This window comes from Notamacropus eugenii, chromosome 4 (assembly GCF_028372415.1).
Source record: "Notamacropus eugenii isolate mMacEug1 chromosome 4, mMacEug1.pri_v2, whole genome shotgun sequence".
Classification (NCBI taxonomy): domain Eukaryota; kingdom Metazoa; phylum Chordata; class Mammalia; order Diprotodontia; family Macropodidae; genus Notamacropus; species Notamacropus eugenii.
In genome coordinates, this window is record NC_092875.1 from 289,108,604 (window position 1) to 289,131,872 (window position 23,269).

The 23,269-nt window shown below is 36.7% G+C and overlaps 1 protein-coding gene across 5 annotated transcripts in view; it reads left to right on the forward strand.

Moving 5' to 3' along the window:
• The window catches only part of C4H8orf34 (chromosome 4 C8orf34 homolog), a 451,431-nt gene that overhangs the window by 369,094 nt on the left and 59,068 nt on the right, over positions 1-23,269 (forward strand). For 4 of the 5 annotated variants that reach the window (XM_072604793.1, XM_072604790.1, XM_072604789.1 and 1 more), the window contains 2 exons: positions 8,574-9,076; positions 11,058-11,105. In XM_072604793.1, the coding sequence (XP_072460894.1) occupies positions 8,574-9,076; positions 11,058-11,105 (551 nt within the window). The remainder of the gene's footprint in view (positions 1-8,573; positions 9,077-11,057; positions 11,106-23,269) is intronic. The other variant, XM_072604791.1, reaches the window with a different exon arrangement.

The following is a 23,269-nucleotide window of genomic DNA, read 5'->3' on the forward strand; positions in this document are numbered from 1 at the left end:
CCATTGGGGATTTTCTTGGCAAGAATACTAGACTGGTTTGCCATTTCCTTCTCCAGTTCATTTGAGAAACTGAGGCAAACAGAGTTTAAGTGCTTGCCGAGGGTCATACAGCTCCTAACTGTCTGAGACCAGATATGAACTCATGAGGATGTCTTCTGGACGCCAAGCCTTACTGCACCACTTAGCTACCTATTAGTCCCTGGCAGAGTACATATAATAGCTCTGATATTTCCTGTATTTTAGGCACTGCCGTTGTTAGAATGCAGGCAGGTAGATGACACAGTGGATAGAGCACCCGGCCTAGAATCAGAAAGATGTGAATTCAAATCCATCCTCAGATATTTAGCAGCCAAGTGACTCTGGGCTAGTCACTTAATTTTTTTTCTGCTTCAGTTCTTTCATCTGTAAAATGTGGATAATAGCAGCCCTTACCTCCTAGGGCTGTTGTGATAATCAAACTAGATAATATTTGTGAATTGCTTGGCACATAGGAGATGCTTAATAAATGCTTCTTTTGTTTTTCTTCCTTCTTACCTACAGAGGACCTGAAACTGAAGACCACTTGCACGTTCAGTCATTATTTTCTATTTAGTTTACTCCTTCTAATACATTATTCATGTCTATATGCCAGGGATCTTTCCTTCTAGCATTCAAAGTTGGGGAATGACTCAGCCTAGAAAACTGAATTTTGCTGTCCTTGTAGTACAAGAGAAAAAAAGCATTGGAATTGGAATCATTTAACTGGGTTTAAATCCAGTATCTACAGGAAGAGCACTGACTATAAAGTCAGACAACCTCTATTCGGATGCTCTTTCTGAGCTGTATGAAGTAACAACATTAAAGGACTACAGTTTTCTCATCTGGAACAAAAGGAGGTTAGAATAGATGGCCTCTGAGATCCCCTAGCACTCACCATCTTTGATTCTGTGATGTTTTTTCGGTAATCATGAACAAGTCACTCTAAATATTCAGGGCCCCAGTACTTGGTAAGTAAAATGATATGTGTTTAGATGAGGAAGTATCAGACTAGATTGCCTTCTAAAATCCTCTGGTTCGGCATCGATAGAATTCTACTGGACTAGGAACTCAATCTTCTTCTTGTGACAGCCATACAATCCAGTGGATAGAGCTCTGGGTCTGAAGTCAGCAAGACAAGATTTCGGACTTTTACGAGCAGTGTGACCCTAGGAAGTCACTTAATCTTTGTTTGCCTCAGTTTTCAGAACTGTAAAATAGGGATAATAATAGCAATTATTTTACAAGGTTACTGTGAGGATCAAATGAGATAATATTTATGTTACTCAGCACAGCCCTGCGCACCTAACAGGTGCTATGTAAATGTTAGCTGTAAGTGTTGTAAGGGAAAGAAAGGCAGTTCAGACTGATTTCATGAAACAGGGGACTCCTTGAAAGGAGACTTCCTTTACCAATAGAGATAAGCAGCTTTGGAACTTAAACTCTAGGAGAGTGTAACTTCAGGTTTGAGGAGGTTGTGATTGTACAGGGCCACATGGTCAGTGTATGTCAGAGACAGGATGTAAACTTAGAGCTGCGAGTGTATGGGATCAGCAGCCTAATAGCCTTATCAAAACAGAAACCTGTTAGTTACTATCGGTTAACGAGAGCTGAGAAAGAACAAGTCGGTCACCAATGGTAACTATGTAGCCCCTGTTGTGGGAGAAAGCAGAATAGAGCATGTGCTCTGCCAGCCTAGTGAGAAAGAACACACCATCAGTGTGATACTGAGCTATGGGCGACAGAGGTTTCAATTAACCTGATGCAAGCCTTCTATTGACTTCAAATGGAGTTGTGTATATGGGAGGTCCAGCACACACTAGAGGCCATGCGATTTTAAAAATAATGAGACTGCCTTCCCAATGACGTGAGGAGCCAGGAGGTGGTTCAGTGCACTGAGCCAAATGACAGTTAGTCTGAGATGAGTCAAAGTTAACATGAAATGGGAGATATTTAGGTGAGTCTGAAATGTGAAATGTATTGAGACTGAGCAACGACACAGTGCCAAAAAGGTTTAGATCTTGCATTTAGTATGGAAAAAAAATTCAAGATTTCAAATGCTTATCTCAGTCTTCTGAATTTCAAGAGTGTGCAAAATTGGGCTGGACATCTCACAAGAATTAATTTTTCTGCTGAAAGTGCTGGCATTTATTTCCTAGGCCTGAATGGAAATATTTTTTTGGCTCCTCCTGCTTCTTGGTCCTGGCTGTTTTCTCAAAATGCAAACATATGCAGAAAAAGGGTAATAAACCCCCACGTTCAGTCATGTCAAAATCTCGAAAGAGGTTTGCTTTGAGTGTGGTTCTAAAAATGGGCATATCTTCAGGAGAATGGAATATTTATTCTTACTTAATATGATGCGGTTTGGCCCTTTTCAAGATGTCAGCCCCCCAAAGGCTGTGTTCCTTAAGGTTCACTAGTTTATTTTTGCTAAGAACTGAAAATGGATGTATAACTAATAGAGGGTTGGGGCCTTCACAAAAAGGAATAAAGAAAAATCTCTCAGGACCACCTTGGTAGAATAAGGAGAGCAATACTTCGGCCATCTTCAGACAACTTGACAGCTATGTCTGCAGTGTTGGATTGAAAGACATACATACATGCATCTATATACCTACATGCTGCTGTGGTTCAGTTGTGTTCTGACTCTTCATGGTCCCATGACTATAACATACCAAAACTGTCCATGGATTGTTTTTTAGTTTGTTTTTTGGCAAAGGTACTGGAGTGGTTTTCCATTTACTTCTCCAGTAGATCAAGGCAAACAGAAGTTAAATAATTTGCCGAAGATCACACAGATAAAAAGTGTCTGCGGCTAGATTTGAACTCAGGTCTTCCTGACTCCAGGCCTTCCTGACTCCAGGCCTTCCTGACTCCAGGCCCACTGCTCTGTCCCCTGAGCTAACTAGCTGCCCCATGCAATTGTATACACACATACCTTTGCCTCAATGTGTGTGGTTGATAAGACTGTCTTATTTGTCTAAAGCAAATAAATGCTTTAATTACTTCTTTCTGGTCTTTTTAAAATTTGCTTGCAAGCAAGAATCTGTAATTGTAGTTTGGGACTCTAAGGAACCATGGTCGCTTGGTCTAATCCCCTTGTAATTACAAATGTTTTCTTTTTTTCTTTTCAGTCTGTTTTTATGGTACAATATCTATCCCTTAGGGTGACCTCAGAATTAGTGAAGCTGTCGGTACAACAGGGAGAACTAAATTCAAGAGCATTTTTGATTGGCATACCATGTACTTAACAGAAAGCAAATTCAGTGATGCTTTGCCACAAGGAGGTTTCTCCACACATGCTCCTTGTCCACATTGATTTTCATTTCACTTTTAAATGTACCACATTTTGCCCAGCATGACATTGTAAAATAAATAATGTGTCTTATTGAATACTTGCCTTTAACCTCCCCCTCCGCCCCTCTCTCTCTCTGCTTCCTTAACCTTCCTTGCTCTTTCATTATGTGGCTGAAGACCTCAGTTTGAACAGGCTATCTGCACCCCTCAGTCTTTTCATCTCAATGGGAGCTGACTTCCTCATTTTTCATCTCCAACTCAAACTTCGATCTCTTTCTGGTTGTTTTTGTTCATCTACATTTTCCTATCCATTACTCACAGACTTAATATGATTTTCAATTTCTCCTTTTCTTCTCTGGTCCTATGTTCTAGATATGTATTTTTTTTTCCTTCGTTGATTTTCCTTTGATCTCACTTTAATATATAGCCTTTCTATTTCATGTATACAAATAAAACTTTCATCTCTGCCTCCTAATACTGTTCCCTCTTTCCCTTTGGTCTTCTTCCTATCTTCTTACCTTCTTATTGATTCAAAACTTGCAAGGAAACTGTCTTCCTTTATTTATGTTCATATCTACATCATCCTCCCTTTCTACTCTTTGTACTGATGACCCATCAACTTTAATTTAGAGTTCATGCTTCATGGCATTATTTTCAATATCCTGCCTCTTTCCACCTATAACTCTTCATATCCTAGCCTGTCGTTGCCTTCCTTCTCATTTCCTTGCCCTTGGGGTCTGGTAGATCTAGCTCATCACCGGGTGACCTTCCACTAACCTTGAAGTTTCTCCTTAAGACTCTCATTTAAGGAAATCATTTCTATTTCATCCACTAATAAAAATAGTATGGAATAAGAAGAGGACAAATAAAAATCCAGGAACAAATTACTAGAATTTCTATCTTCTTCTAAATTTACTATTTGACTTGTCTAATTTTGATATGCTAGAGGGACAATGTATATATTCAAAAACATCAGTATTGACTGACTGAGCTGTATTCTCAAAACATAGAGCAGACTCATGGTCATGTGCTTTACTTAATTTTAGGGGTGGATTTTCGATTTATTTCTATTTTGAGATACATTCTAAATCTCTTAATACTTCTCAGTACTTTAACACAGTGCCAAAAGCCTTGTAGATATACATTTTTTAAATTTAACATTACATGAATGAATGAAACATAAATTTATGAATGCCAACTACATAAATTAAGCCCTATTGTGCATGTTGGAGGAGATCCTAAGTTTAGATTAAAACCCAGTCCTTCCTTTTATAAAATTTAAAAGAATGAATTTTTATTTAGTACAGATGAAAGCATTTGTAAAATATTACATTAAGAACAAGTAATTGTTTGTTCTTATCTCTGATATTTTCATGCTTCCCTAATAGTAGTTATCTAGTGTTTGTTTCATATTTGTTTCATAGTCAGTCATAAAAAACAAATCATACTTGCAGGGGCAGAAGCACATATGAGAACAATGGTAGTTAACAATGTATCTATAGGAAACAAAGCCAGCTTTTCCACATTGTCCTAGAAACTATAAGACAGTTCTCCAAACTTTAATATTTTAATAGGTCAAATTTATTTAAGTTCTTCCTGGTCTTCAGTCCTATGATGCTAAGATTTTTTCCTTCCAATTTCTGATTTATAAGGGGGTAAGGGTAGGATGAGATTCCTGTATTTCTTTTAAATGCTAATGAATCTCACACATATTTTCTTGTGAAATTTACCTTTTTCCTAATGGCATTTTGTTTATTACATACTTTTTTATGCATTTGAAAAGCCAGTTAACTCAGAATATTAATTCATTCAGTTTGTTTGTTTTCATATAAATATTTACTTGCATTTGAGTTATCTCTCAATCATCTTAGAATTATTTTAATAAATTAGAAAATTGTCTGCAAAGACAAATTGTAAATATTGTGTGAAATGAACTCGTTTTGGTGTTTAATAATCCTTCCACACACACACACACACACACACACACATACATGTATAATTGTACTACTTTGTTGACTACATTTTATTTCCACTTAAAAGACTCAGAGGAAGAATTCTTAGGTATAGGTTGAATTATGTTATAGCTAATTAGTGCGTGCCAAATTATACAAGGGTGTCTAAAATACAAAAACAGACTTTTTTTTTTAAGATGACAGAATTGTTGCTGAAAGAAAATCAGAGACATATGTTAGGAGAAACAAATACGAAATCTATTTGTGTTCATGCATTTGGGGTGGAAACCTGTTTCCTTACATGTAAAAAAAATGAAATGACTAGAAATGGTATTTATCTGTAAAATCAATCATTTTTTTAAATTGAGGAAGCATGTCCCAAGAATATGATATACATTAAACTCTTATTACACATGGGCATGGCATATCAGTTTTCCTGTGTACTCTCTTTGGAGTCATAGTTCAGAAGTCAGTGACCCCTAGTCCTGTAGTCATTCTGCAAAGACACAGGTTAATTTAATTTTAAAAGAATACATTGTATGTTTGGTTTAAATGATGAAGTTCAAATTCCTGCTCACTAACCTTAGAGACTGCAGACAGGTATTTTACAAATTCCAAAGTGACGGGTATTGATTTTTTAAAAGCTTAATGGAAGTGAATATAAAGGCATAACTATCTCAAAAGGTAAAATCAAAATTACCCACTGATTTTATGAGGTCACTGTTTCAATTAGATTAGTTTAAGATTAAATCATAGCACTATAAAATATCTCTAACTGCCTTTCTAGATATATACCCAATAATTACCCTTTTTGAAGCAGCAAAAGATTTGGATCAATGAAAGGTTAGAGATGGCATTCTTGGAGATATAGCTAGCCATTTAGAAGCTGTTCTTCTGAGTAGCAGTCTTTTAAGCTGAACGTTACTAACATGATTTACCCTAATTTTAAGTGCTTCCCCTGGGCCTGAGAGCTCAACAGATAAAACCTAGGACTTACTATAAGAAATGACTGGGAATATGATTGAAATTGTCTGCTTTATTAATAAGTCCAGGAGTCATCATTTCAAGATCTTGACAGAATGAAAACATACCCAGTGCTAATATATCAATGAAAAAATAATTAATAACACATATATGTGTAAGTAAATACATTTATGTATATAGAAATCATCTTGGGTTCAAGTCTTGCTTCTTATGCTTTCTACAACCATTCCAAGATATGGAACTTCAGGATCGTAATGAATAAAATGGGTATAATAATACCTGAAATATTTTTTTCAAATGTTTCTTATGAGGATTAAATTATATAATGGTCATAAACAGATTTGCAAATATTAAAGCATATGCAATAATGCTTTAATGTTTTCAAATCTAAGTATATAAACATATATATATGCCAATGATCATTATTTTGTTTTAAAAATTGAATCTTAAAAGTAAAGGAAAAAAGAAACAAACATGACGTGGGTTTGTAATTATTATCGTGCCTGTGATTCAAGCAGTATTTGGTAATACCCAAAGTGGAAATATCTTCTAAAAAGGTCAATTGTATGTAACTTTTGTCTTACAGTATTGCCTTAAGTACTGGTAAGTTAATAACTTGTCAGTAAGCACTTACTTAACATGTGACAGAGGCAAGACTTCAGTTTAGGTCGGACAGATTCCCAGTTTAGCCCTCTAACACACATGAATGTACAATCTTATGTTTATTGAGGGAAAGCTTCTCATAAGTCCTTAAGTCCAACCCCCGTATTTTCCAGATTCGGAAAGTAGAGGTCATTGAGATTAAGTAACTAGCCCATGGTCACACGGATAGTATGTGGCAGAGTCAAAATTTCAAAGCAGGATCTTAAACTCCAAATCTTATGCTCTTTTCATTATATCACTCACTTCCTCTGCCATTATCTCCATTTTACAGATGTGGAAATTGAGGCTTACAGAGTGATTTGATTATTGTTGTGGGATCATAGATCTAGATTCAGAGCTGTTGTTGTGTTTGTCCTTCATTTTCTAAGAGAACTGTGACATCAGAAAAATGATGACATGACTTGCACTTGACTTTGTTTTGAGTGAGGGAGGGCTGTGCAGGTCAGCAGCTTTACTTCTCCTTCTAAGACATCTGGATTCAGTGATCTGATATTCATCAGGATGACTGGAGATGGCCCAGGATGCAACGGGAGACCTTGGCCTTTTAGGTACTCACTTAAAGTGAGGTAATGCCCATTCAGTGAATAGGCTGCTTTAAAAGTAGACATGGGGATGACCCCTTTAATAGAAAAGAAAAAAATAGACAAAGCACACTGGGAGGGGCAGGACCAGTGACCATATATTTCAGTCGTCTTATTTTACAGATGAAGAAACAGGCTTGGGAGGTAAGGTGACTTGTCCAAAGTGGAATATAAGTCCTCTGATGTCAGAGTTAGAGCTATTTCTACCATACCACATTGACTATCTATCTAAATCCATTGTGGACAGTTGTCTAAAATAGCTAAAAATAGGAGTATTTTTTCCTACTTGCTTAGAACTTTGTATAATTAAGTAACTTTTTAAATGGATGAATATGTCTGTACATGAAAGTGGGTTTCTGTGTAAAGTGTATATGTATATCTGTGATCATTTTGGATTGTCTGATACATTTTGATTTACCGCTATCCTCTTTTTCTGAGAGAGTTTACACTATATTTTGAAATTCATGTTTTAAGCCCTTTTTAAAAATGTGTGACTGTTTTGAAGATTTATTTAGTAATAAATAAAACCACATTTCAAGTACTTTTTGAAATGTTTTGTATCTAACAAAAAGCAAAAGACATACTTATCTGCTATGCCATACCCTTATATCTATTTTCAGTGGGCATTTTTTTATATATGTTCATGCATGTCTGTGAAATTAACAAAATATTACTCTGTTCTATCTTTTTGATATAAAAAAATAAAAGCCAGTATTTTGATTTTAGCATTCAATTTTAAAACTTTATATTTAAAAATTACTTTTTAAATGCTCACTATGATCAATAACAACACGTTGCTGTCACAATTTGAGAGATGAAAAACTGTCACAGAAATAAGTTTAGCTAAGTGCCTCACGTATCATCACATTCTTTTTGGATCCTTCTGATGGTTTTCTTTGTCTATTTGGCCTCTCTCCAAAGTTTTGATTCTTACCATGAAGTATTTATTTCCTCCATATTTCATTACTTGTAAAAATTTTGTTCTATGCTGTGTATTCATTTTTGCCACTTCAGTAAATTTATGGATGACAATCTGTGTAGCCTTTTAAGAAGATGATACTTTTTTTTTTTTCTGATGTAGATATTGAAAAGGACCTTGCACTGTGGGAAGAAGGAAGGCTTGCAAGAAGTCCAAGCAGTATGCATGATATTTCAGTTGCATCTGACCTTCAAGGAAATCTTCAGTCATCACCAAGCCTTAGCACAAGATCTCTAGAACCCAGCCAAACAGGGAAAATCACTCAGCTCAAGCTCCAGGAAAATAAATCACTCCCTTCCCTTGACAGCAAAGTACGGATCTCCAGTATCGCAAATAGTAGGCCTCATCTTCTCATAGCCCAGACAAACAGGCCTCAGACGCTGACAGTTCCAGGAAGCAGACCTGTAACTCCAAACAGTTTGTTGTCTCGACCTCTTACCCCTAGCAACCAAGGAAAGAAGGAAAGGATTATTAATATTCAAAGGAGCAAGTCTGTTCCATCTAAGAGCCAAATTGGGAGAGCCCTTAGCACTCCTTCTGGGCTAGTTATTCCAATAAGTGGAGACAAGCTAACAAGTACAACTCTGAGAAGCAGTTTATCTGAAGTAAGTTTTCTTTGCCTTTTTTGTGCCTCTTCTTTTATAGTAAAAAAAAAAAATCTACACACCATAAGGAATTTTTGGGGGCCTGAATTTCCAAAACAACTTAGTTTTAGTGGAAATGGATGCAAATACATTGTCCTTTTTGACATCTTACTAAAAATGATTCTGTGAGCTGGAAATGCTCAGAAACATGACAACTATGATATATTCATTTTTTTAGCTAATAGAGGCCAAAAATAACTTGGAAAGATGGTACTGTTTTATCAATAGTTAGACCAGGGATTTTAACTTTTTAAAAACTGAAGCATCCTTTCATTGCTCTTTACTTTTGAGAAACTAAAAACCTCTCCCTTATGAAATGTAGTATAACACTCTTTCTCTCTCATGCACACAATCTCTCTCTCACACACACAGATACACACATGGTTTAATTAAAGTTAAATGTATTTTTAGAGGCTATTTTTCTAATTTCACAATAGAGAGACACAAAATATAAGATAAAATCTAGTCCTCATTCTGCCACTCTGTGTGTGTGTGTGTGTGTGTCTGTGTGTGTGTGTGAAAGAGTTTTTAAAATTTGTGAATTATCTTCTCTGGCCCTCATTTTCCTCATTTATCAATTAGGGCTAATCATCTATGTTCCTTGGGTTATCACAACAATCATTTGAAATCAGACATGCAAAGCACAAAGTAACTTTTCTCAGATGTCCCACCCTTGGTGTCAGGGAAACTTGGGTTCAGGCCCTGCCTCTGATCTAACTAACTGTGTGACACAGGGACAGTCACCAATAAATGTTAGTTGACATACTAAATGACTGACTGACTTAACCTTGCTATTCCAAGCAACTATTTTAACACCATAATTTGTAGAGTTGGTGCCCAAGATACATTGGAAGAGTTATTTCCCTCACTGGAAGCTACTTATAGACTTTACCATAAAAAAGCTAAAGTTAATTGAAAAATAAAAAAGAAATCTTTTAAAATACAAATTGTTGTTATTTTTAAATATTCAGTAGTTTTTCAGTTATGTCTGACTCTTTTTTACCCCATTTTGGCATTTTCTCAGCAGAAGTGCTAGAGGAGTTTGCCATTTTCTTCTCCAGTTCATTTTACAGATGAGGAAACTGAGGCAAACAAGGTTAGGAGACTTGCCTAGGTCACATAGCTAATAACTGTTTGAGACTGGATTTGAATTCAAGAAGATGAGTCTTCCTGATTTCAAACCCAGTGCTCCATCCACTGGGTCATGTAGCTCTTCTTTAGCCATAGCAGCTTGTTTTTGCAAATGTGCTGGGGTGATGTAAAGGCACTGCTGAGGAGAGCTACATCACATTTCAACCTAATGGTCATACTGAAAATATAATTTTTTTGTGTATAAAAAGTTTTATTATCTAAACATATATAATCCAGATGAGTTTAAATTTTTTAATTAAAATATCATATTGAAGGCAAAGGGTTCATATAATAGACAAATGGTGATATTAACATGTTACATTTTTTTCAAACTGATCTAGTATGTTAACTTTTAGGAGATATCTACTAGATTTAAATTTGTGGAAAAACAGGCTTATATCAATTCTTCAAAATGTTTCAAGTTTTAGATAATATGCGACAAGGCAGATGAACTAATCCTTGAATTAACAACATTTTATTTACAAAAATCTGACTTTTATGTTTATAAAATCAGTCTGAGAAAACTTTTATTCAAGTATTAAAAATTTAGACAGTCCCTCTTAGGTGTAATTTGGAGAAGGAGAACCACTCTTCCTCAAAATGATGTCCTATGGTCATGAAAGAGTTAATATTTATTCCGGAGTGAGAGAACACACTAAATTATCCTCCTGCTATCGTAACACAGATGTGTACCAGCTGAGGAGGTGGAATTATTCCCCAATTCTCACCTCCCCTCCCTCCAGTTTGCTACTCTTCTTTTTGGATCAGCCTCCCTACTTTTCTTTCAACCTCTCTTCCTGTTTGCCTTTAGGGAGAAGCCTCCAGTAGGGGACTCTCACTGAAAAACTTCATGGAAGATGTGAGTTTTAAGGGGGATTTGTAAGGCGACTTGAAACCAGTTTCTTTTAATTCAATCCATTGGCTTAATGTTTGCTAGCACTGCCCACAAGTTATAAGTAATATTTATCTTATCACAAGCAGTATCAATTGCCAGAAGAAATGCCAAAGCAATTTTCCATAATGGAAATTCCTCTGCATTAAATCATCTCTGTATTCTGTGTTGCAGCTGTTCTCAGTACAGCTAATAACCAAAATGCTAATCACATAATGGGGTATTCCGTTCTTCTTCCCTTCCATCTTTCCTTCCTTTCCTTCTTTCCTTCCTTGCTTCCTTCCTTTCTTCTTCCAATTATTGCTTGAGTATCTATAATAAATAATTTGGATGCTTGTACAAAGATGTACAAAAATTGCTGTAGTTGAACTATCTCCACCTCTGTCCTAATTCAACCATCTGACTAAATTGGATATTTGGTTGGAAGTCAGAGAAAATGTCTGTACATATTTTTTTTTTTGAAGGATGGCTATAAAGGAAATAAACTTTTTTGGAGACAAGTGTGGAATAACACTTCTCAAAACTAACTGTTCTATGACTCTCTCAGTTATTGTTATAAAGACTAGCCTATTCCATTCTGGAACATTCACTTTTAAATATGAGGATTGGCATGATCAGGGTCAACTTGAGGCAAGGATGAGAACCAAAAGTTCCGTTCTTTCCGTGATGGATTTTTGTATTCAAATTTGAAGCCTATGAATGAACCCCTTCCAGCAAGAAGATAGAGATTAGAGCTTGCAATGAAAGTAAGAGAGTAACTACATAAATGGCTTAGGTTAAGCTGGGACAAAAAGAAAAGGATAACAGAAGTGAGCAGTAGGAAAAGCTGGAGAGCACAGGAGAGTTGATAATTTGATGTAGAAAATTAGGAGAAGATAGTAAAGATATCAGCTATAAAGATGTTAAAGAAGACTAGTGAATAATTACATGGACTTGGGAACATGTCAAGTTCTCTTGAGATGCCCTGAGCAGCTCCAATAATGGAATCTCACTTTGAAGTCTTCACTACCCTTATTTGTCCAGCTTTGACTCAGCTGTTGTGTAGTTGATTAGTCATGTCCAGCTCTCTGTGACCCCTTCTGGGGTTTTCTTGGCAAAGAGGCTGGAGTGATTTGCCATTTCCTTCTCCAGCTCATTCTGTGGATGACAGAACGGAGTCAAAGAGGGTTAAGAGACTTACCCAGTATCAGGTCAGATTTGAACTCGGATCCTCTAATGCCAGGGCCAGTACTCTATCCACTATCACCTAGCTGGCCCCCTGCCAAAGGACAGATTCTACTCCAGTCAAAAAAAAATACAGGGTGGAGAGAAAGAGAGAGACAGAGACAGAGAATGAGAGAATGAGAATCTTTGCATGGCCTTAAATAGGTTTTTTTTTTTTTTCCTGTAGGTTAATTGCCCTCTTATAGAAGAATGGATTAAGTGAAGTACATATGTTTGTTGTTGGTTTTTTTTAAAATAATAAATGCTATTCAAACTCATGGCCCTTTTAGTAGGAAATTAATCCCACTTCTAGAATTATGAACATATTGACTCAATGGTTCATTGCATAATAACTGGGCTTTATATTATTCCATGTCCCACAACTCTGTATCATGCACAGAGGATTTTTTTCTAAAGAATCCTTTTCCTTTGGAATTAGGTAAGGATTCCTCTGTATAGTTCTTGAACATAACTGGTTGAGCAAGTCACGGCTAAACAGCAAGCTTGGTGGAATATAAAGGAATAGTGAGTAGCTATTAGCAAAATTATTAGGTTTGTTTTTATTTTAATTTTTGATGATAATTATTTGTTCTAGGGGAGGAACTGGGATGAATTTAATTTCTTGTAGAAGTTTCAACAAGCTAATGTGCTTACATTTCCCAAGTATGTGTGGATGATTTTTAGCTCTCTTTCCTTCCCTCTATTCCTGGACTCACCCAATATTTTTCTGTAATGACAGTTGTTGTCAGTAATTGAGTTAACATGATAATTCTTCACAACAAAACTATAATGAATGAATTTGGAATACCCTATTTCCTGTCTACAAACACGAATGCTCTGAGTATTGCATACACGCATCTTAAAGTCTGTTGTGACAGTGGCACTCATAAACCACAGAGACCACGTTGGCCTGCCCTTGTCTTTGTGTCTTTTGTCATTATTCATCCTAGTTTGTCTTCTCTGATGGTATGAAAACCAACCTAAAAATAAAATGTTTTCCCCCACTTTGGGTCTGCCAGTTTTCACTAAAACTGACTTCCGTAAACATTTGTTTTTATTTAGCACACTCTACAACTCAGTCAGTCATTCAATAAACACATATAATGCCCTCTCTGTGTCGCTGTACTAAGGGTACGATGCAGCAAGCCTCTATTTTTCTTCTTTTCTTTCTGTACCTGCTGAAACTTGGGCAACTCCATTCAGATCAAAGTCTCTGCTTTGTGATTTATTCTCACCTGGAGAGACAACTGTAAACACAGGAAACCAGGATCTTTAGTTTAGGCTCAAATCAATGCCAAGGAAGATAATGACACACCAAAAACTCAAGCTGAATTTGATTCATATTTTTATGAAATGAATTTATTATTATTAATAGTATTATATTAGCTAGCTATTATATAGTCTTTTAAGTTCACAAAGGGATTTACATAGATAATTCGAATCTTCTGAAGTAATACAGGTATTATCTTATAGATACTTTACATATAAGAAATACAAGGAGGAAACTGAGACTTGAAAAATAGTTGTGACTTAATGACTGTAAATGACAGCTTACCCAGGACTTCTAGTCCCATAGTCAGCACTTTTTTTAGGGTAATTTGGGTTAAATGACTTGCCCAAGATCACACAGTTAATGAGTATCTGAGGATACATTTGAATTCAGATCTTTCTGACTCCAAACCTGACAGTCTATCCACTGAGTCACTTACCCCGCCCTATCAGTGCTTTTTTAATTACACCCTGCTAGAGAAGGTTTTTAGTTTTCAGTACAATTCACTCAAAACTGTTTGCATGTGAACTTTGTGTAATAATAGTAACCTACATTTGTATATTGCTTCACAGTTTCCAAAGGATGTTCACATTATAGCTTTTAAGTTTCCTGACAGCCTTATGAGGTAGTTAGGACAAGGTAGGACAAGTATTATTCCTTTTCATAGAGACTATTTAACATATACTTACTAACTGTTGGACCCTAGGCCGATGACTTAATCTTTCTGTGCCTCATTTCCTTCATTAATAAAATAAGGAAATTAGACTTGATGGTCTTTAAAGTCCCTTCAAGTTTTAAAATTGTGATTCTATGATCCTGTCATCTATTATTACTTTATATATTCTTGACCAATACTGGGGACAGAGAAGGGCTTGAGAAGGACCTGACTGGAGTCAGGGCCTATCTATCTGCAGACACATAAATCTAGTCTTATCAAGATTGACTTTATTAAAGAAATATTACTAATAGTTTTCAATTTTTATGTAATTATAAGTTTAGGAAGCAAATAGAAAAATAGGTAATAAAATGCTAGACACAGAAGTAAATATTTTTATTACTAAGTGTATGTAAAATAATTGTTTAGTTATTCTTCAAAATCTCCCTTCTTATACCTATACTTCAAAAGATTTTTCTTTCCTCACAAGTTTGTACCCAAGCTCACCTTCTACATTTAGGCCAGATAATACCTCCTATTTAGTTAAAATGAGTGAGATCATTTAATAGGAGTTGCCATGAATTCACCCTCCAAAACTTCCCATATCACCACACATTTTCTGTTCTTTTTTTCTTGCCATGGGAAAAGTTATCTCTGCTACTTGCAGTCCTTTGATGTATGTGCCCTTGATCCATCCCCTGCCAAATGTTTCAGAACATAAATCCAGCTGTTATTATATCCTCCTTCCCACCTCCCTCTCTTGCATCTTCATTCTCATCTTCTCTACTGACTTTTTCCTATTTGCTTACAAATATGTCATAGTCAATCAGTCAAGTAACGTTTATTAAGTATCTCCTATGGGCTGGACATTGTGCTAAGACCTGGGGATACAAAGAAAGGCCTCCTCTACTCTGTCCAGTTACCATCCCTTCTCCTTTCCTTCAGTGCCAAATGTCATGAAAAAAATAGTCTACAGCTTCCTCAACTCCAGCAAATCTAGTTTCTTCCTCTATTACTGAAATTCCTTTCTTAAAGCTCACCAGTTATATCCTTATCAACAAATCCAAAGGCCTTTACTTAGCCCTCATCCTCTTTGACGTTTAAGCATCTTCTGGCACTCTTAACCTGCCTTCTATGAGGCATTCTTTTCCCCTTTTGCTTTCCAGTGCAATGAAATGTCTGGGAGTTCTACTCCTGGTAAGGTACCAGTGATGATGAACTATACATCTGTCACTTGAGGCCTGCCTAGACAAATACAGAGGAGATCATCAGAAGACTGGCTACAAGATGGTAGATTTTTTTATGGTCATAGCAATTTATGAAAATTGAATTGCTAAATGTTGTAGGGCTGTAATCTCTTTTGGTGGTAGTTATTATGAAATCATGGATTCTTGAAGTATGAGTTATTTGTTGTAAGATGCATCTCTAAAACTCTAAATTTCAGAACAAATGTTAATCTGACCTTGTAGGGAAAGTCCCTCACCCAGATCTTCCCATACTGATGGGTCTTCCCATACTGGACATGGGTCCGGTTTAAAAGAAAAAAAAGGAGGGTTTTGTTTTTTTTTTTGTATAAATATAATATCCCACTACAGGATTCTGTGATAAGGGCAAGGACCATGTATCCTCTAAGTGTTTTATCTCCCCCATTGCCTAATAAAGTAATTTTATGCTTATATACGTATATATGTGTGTGTATGTATTGCTAACATATATGTATATATACATATGTGCATATATGTATATACACACACATACAGCAATTGCTTAATAAGTAATAGTTAGATTGAATTTAAAAATTCTAGAAGGTTAGCTAGGGTTGGCCTTGAAGTACAGAAGTATAATGTAAAAACACTTAGTCTAATGGGTTTTAGTATATTAGTTTGATTGTAAAAATGTTTGTTCTGTTAAGAACCACTTTATTAAAAAATGGAAGTAGATAATTTGAGCCAGAATGTCTTAGATTTATTTTAGTGCCAATAGTTGTTTTCCTACCTTGTCTATCCTAGGAAAAGGCAGCCTGTAAGGGGACAGATCTGAAATTAGAGGAACTGAGTTTGAATTCAAGTTGTTTACTAGTTGTGGGATCCTGGGCAAGTTATTTAAACTCCATGGGTCTAGTTTTCTCATTTTTTAGAGTTATTAGATTAGATGATCTCTAAGAGTCCTTCTAGTTCTAAATTTATGCTTCTGTGACATATATGTTTGTATTAAATATAAGTGGTGACTTGTCAACTTTTTCCCATTAACCTGGTATACATCTAGAAATGTTAAGATGAAAAAAAAAACCCCTCAATAAATATAGATGAATATAATCTGCAAGACATTATGCTATGCATAATGTATATACTATTTATATTGGATATAGAAAAAAAAAGAAAGTTTTTGCCTTTAAGAAACTTCCATTTTACCAGCTGTTGGGAAATATAACATGTACACAAGTAAGTGTAGCAGTGATGAGGTGGGGGTATTTTCAACTATTCCTAACTGCCTCCCATTTACTGCTATTGCCTCATGGCCCAGATGGGTTTACAAGTGTAAACAATTCAATTTTCTTTATTATTTTTGTTAGCTCTGAGCCCCCATCAGAGACAGTGTTTTACAAATCACCTCAACTTTGAGATTTATCTCTATCTTTTCTCTGGAGACAATTGCCTTTCAGTTACTGCCTCTCAGTCATGTCCTTAATAATGACAAGAAAATGTTGATGGCTAATACTGTTAGTAAACACAAAGTAAAAATTTAAAATAAAGAGAGGTAAATGGATTTTCCCTAAGTCCAGATGGAAAGTTTTCAGGCTCTATGAAGAAGATCAAGTGGAGAAAGAGGATTATTATGGTGGGGGTCTTTTGTCCAAAGGTATTTCAGCAACATAGTTTCAGTCTAGATGTACCTAATGACCAGTAGGCCTAGTTCTTTGTGGAGTTTGCCTCTTTTGCTCTCCCACATGATTGATTTCTTAGAGTTTACCTTTCTTCATGCGTTTTCTACTCTTCCTCTTAGAGTTTATCTCCTGGATTCCTGGAGCTTAGTTTTAAAGGTCACTCAGAGTCAGGGGATGTCATTTTTTATTCTATGACCATATGTTCTGATTCACTGAAGGGATTCATTTGCATTTCATAGAGGATTCATTTGCACCTCATAAAGGTGTATTACCTGTACTGGATGGATTTTTACAACTACTTTAACACCTCCTTATCTGACCTCTTTTCTGGGATTAGGTTTGTGGGGGAAAAAAATCATAGTACTAGGTGAATTGAGAGAGGAAAGAGAACGAACTGCTCAGGATCAGAGAAGGCATCACAGAGATAACACCTGAAATGAGCTTTGAAAGAACACCAAGTTCTGAGTGGTTAAGGTGAGGAGGCGGTACCCTCCAGTTACGTGAGAAATGGCATATGAAAATGCACAAAGGAAGGATGGAGAATTATGAGTTTAGGGAAATGGCAGGTTTGGGACAAGTTCATTCCAGTTTGATTGGGATGTAAAATTCATAAAAATGGGAGGTATAATATAAACAGAAGCTCAAAAAGTAAGTAGAGGGCCCTAAAGGTAAGGTAAAGGAGTTTGTTTATTATCCTCTAGGAAATGAGAGGCTACTGATGGGTTTTGGGCATGTTTTTCCCATGGCAGGTCTAACTTTGAATTCTGGGAATACCAGGGAAGTGATAACTATAATGTTGTAGTAAAAAAATCATTCACCAAATGGCAATAAGATCATATTTCTAGCAGGAAGCTTTGATAAAGATTCACTAAATCTGTCTATAGGAGAATCTCCTGCATCATCAGTTCAATATGGATCAAGCTTTCAAAGAAGTTTAAGAGGGTGGTCTCTTTTTTTCAGACTACCCCTGAGTGTGTAACTAAAGAATCACATAGGCAGGTAATACAAATACAGAAGCCAACCCTGACTCAAGCAGTCATTTCTTGCCTGAGCAACTGTTGACAGTTCCACTGTCTGTGTTCAGGCAATAGTTAACATAATAGCTGAAAACAAGAGAGAGGTACTGTGTTCACCCTATCTTCCCATAAAGTCTTAATCAAAAATCCTGTCTTGGTACAAGAGGGAGTGAACCTAATAGATCTGTGCCTTAAGAAGATGAATTATTATGGCAGCTGTATGGTGGGTAAACTAGAGAGCAGAGAGACTGGATGCTGGGAAATCAATTAAGAGACTTTTAGGAAATTCCAGGAGGGAAGTGATGAGGGCCTGAATAAAGGTAGCAACTATGTAAGTCTAAGTGGGGAGAAAGGTATGGATGAGAGAAACATAGCGGGGAGAGAATCAGCAAGGGTCACCAAGTAATTGAATGTAGGGAGAAAGAAAAGTTAAGGATGACTAATTATGAATCTGACTGACCAGAATGGTGGTAGGAACCTCAACAGAAAAAGGGAATTTTGAAGGAGGAGCAGGTTCTGTTTGGGGTATGTTGAGTTTGATATATTGGCAGGACATTCAGGTAGATCTGTATCTGTACAATAGGGAATTAGTGATAGGTCATCAAGATGCTGAACTGGTGTTCAGCAGAGATATTATCGATGGATATAGAGATTTGGGAATAATCTGCATAGAGATGGTCATTGAACATATGGTAGCTGATGGGATTTCCAGGGGAACACATGAAGAGATAGAAAACCCAGGAAGGAAGTTTAGAGGAACATCACAATAACGGGGCAGGAGACAGTTTTAGGGAAGGGTGGTGATAATTTCAACTAAATGGAAGGGGAACCAAGAGAAAGAAGTGTCCTGGATTGCAAAGGAAATGAAGGGATATCTTGAAGAAAGAAATGGACAAAAGTAAAGAGAAATGAGGACTGAGACAAAGTTATCAGATTTAACAGTTAAGAGATCCCTGGTAACTTTCAAGATCATTGTCATATTTAGAATCGGAGTGGAAGTGATTAGCTGCACTAAATAGTTTCTGTACAAGTGCAGAAGTTTCAGGAAAATGCCATAGAAGGACATCCTTGGCCCCACCTGGTGCAAATACCTTCTTGATTGTATTCAAAGGCTCTGTGAATTAGCTTTCTAGGTGGATTAACAAATACTGACAATTACTTTTTGAACAGTTATATTGTTAGTGGGTAGAATGATGTGCTGACTCAGAAATGTATATCACTTTCTGTCTCTGATTCTCAGCATGTCTCTACTGTAGATGGATTCTTTAATTACAATTCACAGTGATTAAGGAAAAGATCTGGTGAAGGATAGTAAACTGAGTGCTAGACCTGCCATCAATAAGACCTGGGTTCAAATCCCACCTATGACACTTCTTAGCTGTGTGACCATAGGCAAGATGCTTGCATTCACTGAGCTTTAGATTTCTTATCTTTAAAATGGGGCTAATCATGCCTGTAGTCCCTATCTATGGGTTTTTGTGGGACTTAATTGAAATTATATACAATGTCCCAGAAGTTGGTATGTAAAGTGCTTTGCAAACCTTAAAGCACTGTATGGCTATCAATTCTTTCTTACTATTTTTTTGTTTGTTTTTACTATTACTAATTATAAATAATAATGAATTATTAATTTCTTTTAAAAGAAATCCGTAGTGATATCAGCCAAAAGTGTTCGTTGGTCTTTGAAAGTTTACATTTATAATCTTTCACAGCTTAAGAGTGTCCCAGAACAATTTTTTAGTAAGTTGGCAAAAATTAACATGCCAGCTGTTAAAGTTTTTTAAAAATGTTCATGATTTTAGCTCTGTGACCCCTATCAAAAGGAATTACAAGTTGACTGCTGATCTGAGTTCTTGCACACATGCAGGCCTGCCTGTTGGCATGGTGAACACAAGCAGGTGTGTTATATTACTTGCTCTGTTCAAGGGCAAATTGAAGTAAAACCTTTGAAAAATACTGACAGAAATATTTTATTATGTCTATAAAACCAATAATTCAATGCTCAGAAAAATCCTTCCCAACCTACAGATTTTAGATATTTAATATTTCCTTTTGTACTTTATGTAACTCACTATAAACAGAGAAAAGCTGAATGTTGCTTATCTCTTCAGGAGCAAAGCCATTACAGCTGGAAAGAAATCTCTGCTATTGCCTAATATCCTTCCTTAGGATAAGGAGCTAAGTAGAACAGCAGATTTATATATTATGTCTTTTCTGGTACAAGCAGGCCTTGGTATTCCGGTTCAAAGGTTAACCAGCACAATGATTTTCTTTTATTTAAAACTTTTGGTTTCATGATCATTTCTAACCTATCTGTTCCCAAGAAGGAGGTTTAAGTCATTTGATTTTAGCAAAGGGATTGTGCAAAAAAGGGAAAAAAAAAAGCTAAATGTTCTTTTCCTGAGTGAAAGCCACCTCACTTTTAGCTACAGGAAATGTTCACTTTTAGAATTCCTTGTCCAAGGTTCTCCTTCACCATTTCATTCCTTTGCCATGATGATATACAGCGTTAGTGTGGAAGTAGTTCATGACAGAAGGAACATCTGACATATTTCAACAAACTGGACTAAATTATGAATTAAAAAAAAAATTCCAGATTAAAATAATACCAAAAACATGAAAGTCAACATTGGGTCAAGTGTCCAGATGATAGCTTCCTAGGCCAGGAGGTGATGGTATTTGTTTCTTCAATGCCCAGCAGGAACTCATTATGTTGGTGGAGGCTATCAGGATTTATTTCTAATGGATATTATAGACTTGGACAGGAACAAATTTCCTGTGAGATCCCTTGAATGCAAAAGCACTTCAGTACTTATGATGTTCCAGATAATGGAGAGGACAGGGACAAAAATCATGGTAGGGCTGGGGTTCTGCCCTCAAAGAGCTTATCTTCTAGTTAGGGAAGATAATACGTATGGAGGTGGGGTGGCCAGGAAGGGGTGTTTTAGTCAGCATAGTTAAGGCAAGAAGTAGAAAATATGAGGGAGTGGCATTGTGGTGGATTTGAGTTGGGCTCACCAAACAGATGGGCAAGGACTCAAAGTAGAGCTGGAGTGCCATGAGAGACAGTGTTCTGGATGCAGAAGCTTGGAGGATATTGTTAGGAAGAAGCCGTGGGGCAGATCTGAGCTGAGGTTGTTATGGCACACGTGTGACCAATCGAGTTCCAGTAGAGATGGAGTGCTGGTCAGAGATGGAGGCCCAGGCACAAGGAAGAGAATATGAGGAAGCTGAGAGTTAGTTCATGTTCTTCACTCCCTGACTAAAGGAAATCTAGAGAAAGAGCCAGTGGCCCTAAACCTGACTAGATAAACTGCTTTTCTCTCTGTCTTGACTCATTTTAGTCTCTAGACTTTGCAAGGGGAGGTATGAAATTATGTTTACACAAAGAAAAAAGTGTCTCTATTGTTTGAAAGTTCTTAGAGATACCCTAGAAGCATATCTTAATATTCAAAATATCTCAAATTTTCAAAAAAAAAGTGCACAATTTGTTTATTAAGCTGGTTTTAATTGCTTGCTTATTAATTTCCTTTAACCTTTATTTCAAGCCCACTTCCCACTGACTATTTTCTGTGCTCATTGATCATTGAAGACTTTGGCTTCCTCTTCCCCAACCCTGCCCCCTGCCTCCCTCCCCACCCCACCTGAATGTGCCTTTTGTCTTCTAATGCCCCAATCTCGCATGGCCCTTTAATTCCTTGTCCTGTTTATGGAGAGGGCCCTCCTATGCCCACCCAAATGGTTTGGGGTAGGAAAGGTCCCCTCACCATCTTTTCCTCTCATCCACTGTCCTCCTTCTCTAGGTCTCGTCACTGTGGAAGATGAGGGTATTGCCACTGAGTAGGAAGGAGTTTGGGGGCAGAAGTGGAAGTTTTTAAGGTCCTCTAGGGGATGGGAGTAGGGACTTGTCTAATGAGAAGGCAAATTTATTTTTCATTGTATTTAAGAAGAGAATAAAAATCCATATTATGTATACATATATATACATACACATTATATATATATACCTACACACACATATACATATATATATATAATACACACACATATATGTATACGTATTTATGAAAGTTCTTCATATTCTCAGGCTTTTTGTCCAAGATGCTGTTTAGTTGATTTCCATCCACATATATTTTTAATGTCCAATTTGGCATACGTAGTAGAAATACAATCATGCCAAGTCCAGTAGAAATCTCCATTAATTGGCCCCTGTTGTCATCTGGATTCCCAATTCACTTTAACGAACAGAAGCTTTAAAAACAAATAAATTTGGGGGAAACCACCAATGAGCATCTTATTTTTCTTCACCCTTCATTTCTATTTCTAAGATTTCTATCTTTCGAGGTCTCTTTAAAATTTTCTTTATAACAAAGAATTCTAGCGAAGAAAATAAAAATAACCTTGAAGAAATTGCATTCTACATGCTAAACACACACACACACAAGCACTCACATGTGAAAAATCTTATCAACATTGTCAGCAACAACAAATATTCATTAAGGCAGGTAGACAACATGCTTTTGTTAAAATGGTTCCTATGTGTCAGGCAGTATGCAAAGTGCTGGGGATGCAGACATATAGTGGGGAAAAGACAGCTCCTGCCCTCAAGGAGCTTAAGTTCTGAGGGAGATGACAGCATGTAAAAGGGTAGCTGAAAAGTGTACCTGCATGTGGGCATGGTAGCAAAGTCCAGACTTAGCAGCACAGCCAGGAAGGCAACAAGGCATGGCTGGCCTGTGTCCATCCTCCAAATGGAGGTCCCCAAGAGGAACTCGCTAGTGGGAGACGGGAGCCAGGGGAGCAGAGGGATGTTCCAGAGTGAGAAGGCAGCTGAGTCAGAAGCAGTACCAGAAGGGGAATTATTAAGAGAGTAATCCACAGGGTACGGGATGTGACTAAAAGACCTGCACAGCTGAAAACATTTCTCATCTTTCCCTAGCCACTCTTTTTTCTATAGATTCTGATGCCCTGGAGTAACATAGTCATAGACATTTTGAGCTCCAAGATACCCAAGAGCTCATATTGACCTCACACAAAACACAGAGTGCCTGAATATGAAGAATTACACCTTTTTGTAGTGTTTCCTGAGCAACTTGACATTCT